Source organism: Arachis ipaensis, chromosome B01, assembly GCF_000816755.2.
Source record: "Arachis ipaensis cultivar K30076 chromosome B01, Araip1.1, whole genome shotgun sequence".
Lineage (NCBI taxonomy): Eukaryota > Viridiplantae > Streptophyta > Magnoliopsida > Fabales > Fabaceae > Arachis > Arachis ipaensis.
Window position 1 is genome coordinate 21962153 of NC_029785.2, and position 12890 is coordinate 21975042.

General features: G+C 33.4%; 1 protein-coding gene and 2 long non-coding RNA genes across 3 annotated transcripts in view; all 3 read left to right on the forward strand.

The window, feature by feature from the left end:
- The window catches only part of LOC107648310 (probable indole-3-acetic acid-amido synthetase GH3.1), a 2958-nt gene extending 1196 nt beyond the window's left edge, over window positions 1–1762 (forward strand). The window contains exon 3 of the mRNA XM_016352232.2: window positions 255–1762. Coding sequence (XP_016207718.1) covers window positions 255–1647 — 1393 coding nt within the window. The 3' untranslated portion in view covers window positions 1648–1762. The remainder of the gene's footprint in view (window positions 1–254) is intronic.
- LOC110270202 lies at window positions 3464–5416 on the forward strand. The gene is made up of 3 exons (XR_002359460.1): window positions 3464–3552; window positions 3758–4029; window positions 5174–5416. It is a non-coding gene; the product is annotated as an uncharacterized LOC110270202 (long non-coding RNA).
- Window positions 5811–7523, forward strand: LOC110270205. The gene is made up of 4 exons (XR_002359462.1): window positions 5811–5984; window positions 6190–6277; window positions 6408–6461; window positions 7505–7523. It is a non-coding gene; the product is annotated as an uncharacterized LOC110270205 (long non-coding RNA).

Here is a 12890-nt window from a genome sequence, read left to right on the forward strand (position 1 = left end):
TAGAAAATTACAGTTTTATATTTGAGCTAAAATGATAAATTCAGATGTTTAATTTATTGGAATTCATGTGAATTTGTACGAGTTTATCAAGTTGAGCCAAATTTATCTAGATGTCAGTCAACAAGAGAGTTAGCTTGTTGGTGATGCAATATACTCCAGAGCTCATAAAAGTTGAAGAGTTGAAAAAAAAAAAAAATCGTATGACTTTTACGTTTTTCAAGTTAATTAACACAAACATGCATGGTTTTTCACAGATACGTGCCTAATTTGGACAAAGGCAAAGCTCTCAACTTCCTCTTCATCAAAGCAGAAACCAAGACCCCAAGTGGCTTAGTGGCACGCCCAGTGCTTACCAGCTATTACAAGAGCGACCACTTCAAGAACCGACCCTACGACCCATACAACGTCTACACCAGTCCAAACGAAGCAATCCTTTGCCCAGACTCCTTCCAAAGCATGTACACTCAGATGCTATGCGGCCTCATCATGCGCCACGACGTCCTCCGTGTCGGTGCCGTCTTCGCCTCCGGCCTCCTCCGCGCCATCCGCTTCCTCCAGCTAAATTGGGATCAATTAGCACACGACATCGCCACTGGGACCCTAAGCCCCAAAATCACCGACCATTCTCTCAAGGAGTGCATGTCCAAGATCCTGAAACCGGATACGGAGCTTGCCAATTTCGTCAGAAACGAATGCGTCCAAGAAAATTGGGAAAGAATAATCACAAGAATTTGGCCTAACACGAAGTACCTTGACGTGATTGTAACTGGCGCCATGGCGCAGTATATTCCAACGCTTGATTACTACAGCGGTGGGTTACCTCTAGCGTGCACCATGTATGCCTCGTCGGAGTGCTACTTCGGGCTTAACCTTAAGCCTATTTGCAACCCCTCGGATGTTTCTTACACCATAATGCCGAACATGGGTTACTTCGAGTTCTTACCCCACAACGACTCAGCTTCAGCGCGTGGCTCCCACTCGCCAGAACCGCGCCTGGTGGATCTAGCCCAAGTTGAATACGGAAAGTTGTATGAGTTAGTTATAACTACCTATTCGGGGCTGTGCCGTTACCGTGTAGGGGACATTCTCCAAGTCACGGGGTTCCACAACAAAGCGCCGCAGTTCCGGTTCGTGAGGCGAAAGAACGTCTTATTAAGCATCGACTCGGATAAAACCGACGAGGCGGAGCTCCAGAGAGCTGTGGAGAGTGCGTCGACGCTCCTGAAGGAGTTCGACACGAGCGTAGCGGAGTACACAAGCTTCGCCGACACGGGTTCCATCCCTGGACACTACGTGATATACTGGGAGCTTTTGATGAAGGAGGCTTCGATGGCACCATTACCAGAAGAGGTTCTGAACCAGTGTTGCTTGGCGATGGAGGAATCGCTTAACTCGGTCTATCGACAGGGAAGAGTGGCGGACCGTTCTATTGGGCCGTTGGAGATTCGTGTTGTGAAGAGTGGAACGTTTGAGGAGCTTATGGACTATGCTATTTCGAAAGGCGCGTCAATTAACCAGTACAAGGTTCCGAGGTGCGTGAGCTTCACGCCCCTAACGGAGATACTAAACTCTAGGGTGGTTTCTTCTTTCTATGTTACCTTTTTGTTTCCCACTTCTACTAGTTGGCATGTGGCTAGTGGAAATTGAACAGTTAGTTGGTTGTCTGCGTTCATGAAATAATTGCAGCTCGGTGCATTATGTAATTGTCATTTATATGTTGGCGGCCACTTAAATGAAGTAATGAAAAATGACTTATGCTGAAGTTGTCCTTTTGATTGAGACAAGTGTCTCACATAATTTACTTTTTAGTTTAGTTTGATTTTAGTTATAGTTTATTTATGGTATAGTTATCAGAATCAAATCGGGAATTGATTTGGTCATGCGATTGGGTTATTGAGTTACTAATTTAACCGATGGGTCATTGATTTACTTGGTTGACTCGGTTATAATTAAACAAAAATAAAAAATTATAAAAATAAAAATAAAAATAAAAATTAAATACATATTTTTAAAACATATATTAATGATTAATCAAATATCAATTATAAGATATAATTTATGGTGTAAAAACAGATAATAAATTAGTCACTAGTATAAAATAATTTCTCAATTTAAACGAACGAGAGAAAATAAAAGATAACATAACCAATATCAATATATCAATATGTTTATATATTAGATATTGTTACTTATTTAGTATCCATGTCAATCCATACTTAAAAGGATAAAAAAAAAATAAAAAAATCATTCATGGTTTATTATATATTTAGTTTTTGTTACATCCTATAACATATATTGAAAAGAATGTTATTCTCATAGTGGAATTCTTACGTGTCATCTTCCAGGTTCATTCTCAATTTTCTGATAAGTGTGTTCATCATTAAAATTTCCATGTCTTCGGTCATTAATATCATGACTTTTATTACCATAATACCACTTGCATCAAGCTATTTTCATTACACCACATTTCTTATGACTTTATCTGAGCTTTTTATCCTCCTTTTTCAATTTGCTTTATATGTACAAATAACCTGAAATTTTCAAATTTCAAATTTTAAATTCAAAATCAAAATTATTATTCTTTCCTTTCTTTGTTTTCAGTTTTATCTCTTCCTCCTCTTATTCGGTTCTTCTCCGTCTTCACCTTCTTCACCTTCAGTTCCTCTTCCTTTTTTCTCCTCCGTTTACTGATTCTGTTTTTGTATAATCTTCTTCTTCTTCTTCCTAATTTAAGTTGGAGGTGGAGATTATAGAGTTCATGTACGCACCAAGGCAAAGTTACGGCCATGGATGAGGTTGTGACAGCTATGGTGGTGGATCATAATATGGCGGTGGTGTTGCAGTGAGTGCGGTGGAGTTTGTGGTGGTCATCGATGATGTGGTGATAGATACGGAGGACGCAGCGGCGAAAGAGAGCAAATCATGGAAAGTACTGAGTCGCGCGGCCACAGCACATGCAATGACACTATGAAAGAGAGCACAACAGCAATTTGATATTTTTTATATTTTTCTTTATCTTTCTATCCAGTTATTTCACGTATTCATCTTCATTTTCAATACGTTCCTGATGTCTGTTCTTTTACATTTTTTCAAATTTTAATTCCAACAAAATATGCATGTAATTTGAAATTAAAATTTGAATTTTAAATATGTGCAACCTTATCAAGCATTCAATCCATCTCTCAGATAATCAACTTTCGATTTTCTTCTTACCATAACCGTCTTTCTTTCTCTATCTTCTGTAATGTCTTTCTCTCCTAGAACTATATATCTTTTCTGCATCACTTTTTTTTTCTTTTATTTTTGTTCTCTCTGTCTTCTCTTTGTCAAGCGGAAAGTTCTTGATAGTATTATGGCACGGTATTTGTTGTAGGGAAGCAAAGGAAAAAAGTAGAGACACGATAGGGAGGAGCGAGAGATGCATACTGGCATCGACAACAATGGAATGATTCCGATGGTGATAGATGGCACGGAAGAGAACTCACAGTTGTAGCACCGAGAGCGGCCAGCAACGGTCTTGGTGCGATGATTCTGTATGCTCTGCTTATGTAAGTAGTCGTCGTCTTCTTCAAATGAAAGTATATACAAGATTTCTAATTTTATCCCTACTCGTACAGTCATACACTCCTTTTTTTTCAATATTATTTTTTATATAAAATGTGCCTTCTATGATGAAGTTAAGTGTGTTCCTTATTATTTGATCTGATGTATATGTTCTAATTTTGGTAAGATTTGAAATATTATTGTCGTTGTGCAGAGCTTCTTTGTCTGGTGTGGAGTTGTTGATGCAGAAAATCCAGAACCTCATTGTTGTTGTCGGGATTCTATTTGTATTTCGCTAAAAGGTTTTAATCTCTTTTCCTTTTATATTCAATTTACATCCAATATACAAAATTAAATGAGATTTCAAAGTAATGCAGCATGAACTATTCATTTTTCCTTTAGTTTTTGATGTCCTGGATTTTGTATTTTCAGAGTAATTTAGAAACTAAGGCAAAAGAAGTTCTTGCTGTGTAGCTACTGTGGAAGGTTTGCATCCATTCTATTGTGTTTTTATTACTAATTTTTTTTGTTCAATTGCTAAAATTTGTTGTTTGCTTTTGCTTATTATTATTCTTCTACTTATTATTTCCGTATCTCTTCTCCTTCCTCTCAAACTTGGCTATGTTCTTTACTCTTCAAGGTGGTAGTTTCAATTTTTTATTTTTAGGTCTTTTTCCTTCTAAAACTGGGTTAATTTCTTTTCCCCCCACGAACCATTTGAAAAAAATTGTGGAACAAATTATGGGATACCACCAAGATTTAAGCTTTGTTGCTTTCAACGTAGTTTCAGTTTTTAAGGTGGTTCGTAATTATGTACATTTTACCTGCTTAATTCTGTTTTGAAATGTCTTTACATTTGGTTTTCAGGATTTAGGGCTTTATCCCAGAGTAATTGATGGGACCATCGGTATATTTGCTATTTAAGTGTGTTTAATTAACTGCTCTATTTAAAATTTTTGTTTTCTGCCTTTGAATTAGATTCTACATTGATTTTTTGCTTTTCTCATTTACTGATGTCACTGTGAAAGATAGAAAATAGAAGAGGATAATAATGATCATGCTTAGTAAAATATATAATAGTAATTATAATTATAATTATCCAGAGTGCCAATACCGAATTAGTACATGGCACTACTAGCCTCTATTAAGTATAAGAGCGATTTTGCTGGCGTTGATTTCATGTTTAATATAACTTTTAGATGGTGCCAGGTTCTCCTTCCTCTTAGATAAAGGAACTAATTAGCTTTAGGGTAATTTGTACCCTAGGAAACTTTGAAAATTTTATATTTATGTTAACTTTACTACATGATTATGTACTTCTTTCTGTGCTTAATATTGCGTGCGTTAAACTATTTTCATTACACCACATTTTTTATGACTGTATCTAAGCTTTTTATCCTCCTTTTTCAATTTGCTTTATATGTACAAATAACCTGAAATTTTCAAATTTCAAATTTTAAATTCAAATTCAAAATTATGATTCTCTCCATTCTTTGTTTTCAGTTTTATCTCTTCCTCCTCCTATTCGGTTCTTCTCATTCTTCACCTTCAGTTCCTCTTCCGTTTTTCTCCTCTGTTCACTGATTCTATTTTTGTATAATCTTCTTCTTCTTCCTAATTTAAATTAGAGGTGGAGATTATAGAGTTCATGTACGCACCAAGGCAAAGTTACGGCCGTGGATGAGGTTGTGACAGCTATGGTGGTGGATCATAATATGGCGGTGGTGTTGCAGTGAGTGCGGTGGAGTTTGTGGTGGTCATCGATGATGTGGTGATAGATACAGAGGAGACAGCGGCGGAAGAGAGCAAATCATGGAAAGTACTGAGTCGCGCGGCCACAACACATGCAATGACACTATGAAAGAGAGCACAATAGCAATTTGATATTTTTTATATTTTTCTTTATCTTTCTATCCAGTTATTTCACGTATTCATCTTCATTTTCAATACGTTCCTGATGTCTGTTCTTTTACATTTTTTCAAATTTTAATTCCAACAAAATATGCATGTAATTTGAAATTAAAATTTGAATTTTAAATATGTGCAACCTTATCAAGCATTCAATCCATCTCTCAGATAATCAACTTTCGATTTTCTTCTTACCATAACCGTCTTTCTTTCTCTATCTTCTGTAATGTCTTTCTCTCCTAGAACTATATATCTTTTCTGCATCACTTTTTTTTCTTTTATTTTTGTTCTCTCTGTCTTCTCTTTGTCAAGCGGAAAGTTCTTGATAGTATTATGGCACGGTATTTGTTGTAGGGAAGCAAAGGAAAAAAGTAGAGACACGATAGGGAGGAGCGAGAGATGCATACTGGCATCGACAACAATGGAATGATTCCGATGGTGATAGATGGCACGGAAGAGAACTCACAGTTGCAGCACCGAGAGCGGCCAGCAACGGTCTTGGTGCGATGATTCTGTATGCTCTGCTTATGTAAGTAGTCGTCGTCTTCTTCAAATGAAAGTATATACAAGATTTCTAATTTTATCCCTACTCGTACAGTCATACACTCCTTTTTTTTCAATATTATTTTTTATATAAAATGTGCCTTCTATGATGAAGTTAAGTGTGTTCCTTATTATTTGATCTGATGTATATGTTCTAATTTTGGTAAGATTTGAAATATTATTGTCGTTGTGCAGAGCTTCTTTGTCTGGTGTGGAGTTGTTGATGCAGAAAATCCAGAACCTCATTGTTGTTGTCGGGATTCTATTTGCATTTCGCTAAAAGGTTTTAATCTCTTTTCCTTTTATGTTCAATTTACATCCAATATACAAAATTAAATGAGATTTCAAAGTAATGCAGCATGAACTATTCATTTTTCCTTTAGTTTTTGATGTCCTGGATTTTGTATTTTCAGAGTAATTTAGAAACTAAGGCAAAAGAAGTTCTTGCTGTGTAGCTACTGTGGAAGGTTTGCATCCATTCTATTGTGTTTTTATTACTAATTTTTTTTGTTCAATTGCTAAAATTTGTTGTTTGCTTTTGCTTATTATTATTCTTCTGCTTATTATTACTGTATCTCTTCTCCTTCCTCTCAAGCTTGGCTATGTTCTTTACTCTTCAAGGTGGTAGTTTCAATTTTTGATTTGGGTCTTTTTCCTTCTAAAATTGGGTTAATTTCTTTTCTCCCCACGAGCCATTTGAAAAAAAATTGTGGAACAAATTATGGGATACCACCAAGATTTAAGCTTTGTTGCTTTAAAAGTACTTTCAGTTTTCAAGGTGGTTCGTAATTATGTACATTTTACCTACTTAGTTCTGTTTTTAATTGCCTTTACATTTGGTTTTTAGGGTTTAGGGCTTTATCCTAGAGTAATTTATGGGATCATTGGTATATTTTCTATTCAAGTGTGTTTAATTAACTGCTCTATTCAAAACTTTTGTTTTCTGCCTTTGAATTAGATTCTGCATTGATTTTTTGCTTTTCTCATTTACTGATGTCACTGTGAAAGATAGAAAATAAAAAAGGATAATAATGATCATGCTTAGTGAAATATATAATAGTGATTATAATTATAATTATCTAGAGTGCCAATACCAAATTAATACATGGCACTGCTAACCTCTATCAAGTATAAGAGCGATTTTACTAGCATTGATTTCATGTTTAATATAACTTTTAGATGGTGCCAGGTTCTCCTTCCTCTTAGATAAAGGAACTAATTAGCTTTAGGGAAATTTGTACCCTGGAAAACTTTAAAAATTTTATATTTATGTTAACTTTACTACATGACTTTGTACTTCTTTCTGTGCTTAATATTGCGTGCATCTTATTTTTAATTAATATTGTTACAATAGAATATAAAATAAGGAGAAAACTATTAACAGAATACAACTTGAGCAGTCAATTTCTGTGAATTTCATTTGGACTCAGCCTTTAGACTTTTTAACCAGTTTGTGCTATTATTGGGGGAATCCTTAGGTAGGTATGTTATTCAACCATATTTCTTTCAGGTTTCCATAATATCTATAACGGACTAAATTGAGTATTCTTACAATATCAAGGCAATATTTGGGAAAGGAGATTCTCTCAACAACTTTTTATTTTTTTATGCTTTTGATGGGAAGGGAATGATAGAGAACATTCTCAATTTAAATTCTCTAGTAATTTATGACTGAAGCACCACAAACCTTAAGAGTAGAAGGTTAACACTGTCCAGAAGAAATAGACCCTTTTAAGTGCACAATGTTTTGGTTATTGTTAGCTATTAATTTATATTTTTAGTTGCTAATTTGATTAGGCTAATTTCAATTTACTGTTAGAGTTTTCTTGCTGTAGGAGATACAAATGAAATGATTATTTGTTCTACGTGGGCATTGGGCATACCATTAAAATGTTTCTTTGAATTAATGAAACCCGATGGTTAAAGCCTTTTCTTTATAGAGAATGGTAGTTGGTAAACGTGATGTATATATTTTTATATAAATCACAAACTCAAATTTTATTCTCACATTCTCTCTGATATGGTACTCATGTCAATCTTTTATAATATTTTGGTATCTTGCGACTTTTTTGAATGAAAGCTGTTATGTACATATCAGTTTGTGAAATTACTTTTCACTATGTGCGTGCCTTTTAGTAAGTGCTCTGAATTCAATATCATCATTTTATACTATTTTTGTCGATGAAAAAAAAAATGATGATAAGAAGTTAATCTCAAGAAGAACAGACTCTGTTAGCTTCTATTAATATAGGATGAGAGCAGACAAATTGAATAGTGTTGCATTTTGGACTGAATATTTCTCACCTTTCTTCTCATACGATTCAATTTGGTTTATATCATGTTAAGTTTATCTTCTCAATTTTTTATTTAACCATTCTCATGGTGAGAAATCACTGGTCTTGATAATGATGTTGTCTTGATATGTGAGAATTTTTGTTCATTATTTTTGGAGAAAAATTGATGAAAATTCATCTCATGTTCATCTTATAACAATTTTGTTTGGTTGAATCTCATTTTTTATTTTTATTCATGTTTTATTTGCTTTATTTTTCAGCATTTCAGTTTCTGGTATTAAAGCTTTCAAAGTATCTTCTTTTTTTTTCTTAAAAGGGAAAAAAAATAAAAAAAAGAACAATGGGTTTGGTACATATGAGTTTTGGAACAAATGTAAAAATTGAAAAATAATGGAAATGATGGGATGATTTTGTATAGTTTTCATGATTTAGAAAAAATAAAAATCAAGTTTGTTATTATAATACAAATTGGGTTGTACTTTGATTTTAGATTTTTTAGTATTTGTGTTGATTTATAAACTTTTCTTTTATGGACTTTAATATTAAATTATTTTATTCACAATTTCACTATATAATTAAATTATATTTTTGATTTTATTTTATATACTCTTGCATTCTTCTAATAAGTAAAATCACATATCTTTATTGCTATGATCCAATTTAATATAAAAGGTTCATGTTAAATACTTAATCTAATAATATTTTAATATTAAATATTTTTCATTAAATTTATCATACCCGTGCATCGCACGGGACACTTCACTAGTATATTACGAAGAAGCAAGATGGCATAGTGGCAAGGGAGAGGGGTTGTATTATTGTCAATCCGTGTTTGAATCTCCCCAGCTGCATTTTTAGAATTGTTGTGGATGGAGAGCTCTTACAGTGGTTCAGCGGCGTGCAGGTGCATGGTGGACCCGTGCGGGTTTAGTGGGGTCTGAAGCTCAAACCGGCTGGTTTTTAACGAGTTTGACCACTGTTAACCGGTTCAATTACATGTTCGTCTCAACTCACTAACCGAACCGGCCAGACCACTGGTTCACTGGTTTTTCAATCCGATCCGGTTCTGATAACTATGATTTATTGAACCATATTGAACTATATCATAGGTGATCCTGCCCAAATTCGAATATTTTAGGGTTAATTTGGTGTGATTTTACCAGTCTCAGATTGGATAAGGATCTCAAAAATAGACCTGATCATTATTTAGGATTGGATCCAGGTCAAAACGAACTCGATTTCACCCGACCCATGTGCACCCTAGGAGGACTAAAAAAAATATACATATTTTTAAATTAATTCCAATATTATGTTATATAATTATAAACTTATTGTTTTGTTTTTAATCATATTTGTTGAATTAGAAAATAGATCAAAGAAACACGAAATTAGAATTTATGGACAAATTCAAATTTAAGTATGGTTATCAACTTTGTAACAAGTATTTTTACTTCTTTATAAATGAGTGCATTATAATTTTTTGACATAAAATTTATCAAGATCCATACTTCACCTGGACGAGATCCGGTTTTAGCAAGGTTGCGAGAACCAGACCGGTCAATAAACCGATGAGGTCACTGGTTTAATGATTCACTGGTTCAACCGAAGTTCAACCGGAATTCAACCGGTTTAATTAAATATTAAATAAAATTGTTAAAAAATCTATATATAATTTTGAATATACAAATTCAATAATTTCTAGCTTAATAAAATTTAAAATTTCACAATTTTACATCATAAATTATCCACAATTTAATATTAGAAGTTCACAAACAACTTTAAATATCAAAGTTCATAACGAAAAACAACCAAAACCCACATAAGAACAAACACATAATGTTCTATTATCAAAAGAAACATTAACAAACAAGTTTTTTACTAATCAAAGGTACAACTCATTACAAATCATAATCATCATTAAGTATTCTAATATCTCCATCATAAACAGGTAATCCAAAGCCACCATCTTCAAAAGTACCACCAAAAGAAGCTGTATTTGAAGAATCAGCGACAACATCAGGCATATCCACATCAACTTCCACATCTCCTCCATCTAATAAAATAAAATAAAAAACCAAGAAAAAAATCAAATTTATAACTTTACAACATATATCTTTAGTGAATAAAACAAGTTTTACAAGGTGGTATTTCATTCTATATATCCCCCCTCCATTGTAAGTATTCAAGCAGAAAATACATGTATATTGAACCTTGTTATTTTTGTCATACTTCACTGTAAAATATTGCCAAGTCGGATCAGATTTACCTCTAGAAGAACCAGGTTGGGATTCTTGAACAACATTGTCTTGTGCTTGTGGATTACTTTGTGATTGTTCTATCTATAACATACAACAAAAAAATATATATGATCATGAACAATTACTAAACTGGCAAAAATCAATATGATCCAATTTAATATAAAAAGTTCATATTAAATACTTAATCTAATAATATTTTAATATTAAATATTTTTCATTAAATTTATCATACCCGTGCATCGCACGGGACACTTCACTAGTATATTACGAAGAAGCAAGATGGCATAGTGGCAAGGGAGAGGGGTTGTATTATTGTCAATCCGTGTTTGAATCTCCCCAGCTGCATTTTTAGAATTGTTGTGGATGGAGAGCTCTTACAGTGGTTCAGCGGCGTGCAGGTGCATGGTGGACCCGTGCGGGTTTAGTGGGGTCTGAAGCTCAAACCGGCTGGTTTTTAACGAGTTTGACCACTGTTAACCGGTTCAATTACATGTTCGTCTCAACTCACTAACCGAACCGGCCAGACCACTGGTTCACTGGTTTTTCAATCCGATCCGGTTCTGATAACTATGATTTATTGAACCATATTGAACTATATCATAGGTGATCCTGCCCAAATTCGAATATTTTAGGGTTAATTTGGTGTGATTTTACCAGTCTCAGATTGGATAAGGATCTCAAAAATAGACCTGATCATTATTTAGGATTGGATCCAGGTCAAAACGAACTCGATTTCACCCGACCCATGTGCACCCTAGGAGGACTAAAAAAAATATACATATTTTTAAATTAATTCCAATATTATGTTATATAATTATAAACTTATTGTTTTGTTTTTAATCATATTTGTTGAATTAGAAAATAGATCAAAGAAACACGAAATTAGAATTTATGGACAAATTCAAATTTAAGTATGGTTATCAACTTTGTAACAAGTATTTTTACTTCTTTATAAATGAGTGCATTATAATTTTTTGACATAAAATTTATCAAGATCCATACTTCACCTGGACGAGATCCGGTTTTAGCAAGGTTGCGAGAACCAGACCGGTCAATAAACCGATGAGGTCACTGGTTTAATGATTCACTGGTTCAACCGAAGTTCAACCGGAATTCAACCGGTTTAATTAAATATTAAATAAAATTGTTAAAAAATCTATATATAATTTTGAATATACAAATTCAATAATTTCTAGCTTAATAAAATTTAAAATTTCACAATTTTACATCATAAATTATCCACAATTTAATATTAGAAGTTCACAAACAACTTTAAATATCAAAGTTCATAACGAAAAACAACCAAAACCCACATAAGAACAAACACATAATGTTCTATTATCAAAAGAAACATTAACAAACAAGTTTTTTACTAATCAAAGGTACAACTCATTACAAATCATAATCATCATTAAGTATTCTAATATCTCCATCATAAACAGGTAATCCAAAGCCACCATCTTCAAAAGTACCACCAAAAGAAGCTGTATTTGAAGAATCAGCGACAACATCAGGCATATCCACATCAACTTCCACATCTCCTCCATCTAATAAAATAAAATAAAAAACCAAGAAAAAAATCAAATTTATAACTTTACAACATATATCTTTAGTGAATAAAACAAGTTTTACAAGGTGGTATTTCATTCTATATATCCCCCCTCCATTGTAAGTATTCAAGCAGAAAATACATGTATATTGAACCTTGTTATTTTTGTCATACTTCACTGTAAAATATTGCCAAGTCGGATCAGATTTACCTCTAGAAGAACCAGGTTGGGATTCTTGAACAACATTGTCTTGTGCTTGTGGATTACTTTGTGATTGTTCTATCTATAACATACAACAAAAAAATATATATGATCATGAACAATTACTAAACTGGCAAAAATCAATAACCCTAGCAAACAATTACTAAACCAGCAAACAATAACCTCAACAAAAAAAAATTATAAACAGAAACAAGAAATAAATCAATAACTTCAACAAACAATTACTAAACCAACAAACAATAACCTCAGCAAATAATTACTAAATCAGCATACAATAACCTCAGAAAAAAATTATGAACAGAAAATCAAAAATAACAAATAAGTGATAAATCAATAACCTTAGCAAATCAATTACCAACAAATAACAAGTATTATCAAAATCAAGTGCTAAACACCGAGGAGATGGCTAATAAGTTTTTATCGGTTAACACAGAGAAGGCGAGGTCAGCAAGGAGGAAGGCGAGCGACAGTGATGGTGACTATAACATCCTACCACACAGAGCTTTACGCTTAAGTCGTAAAACAGAGGTGATGTGGTATTACGACTTCTAAGTTAATATATATATATATAT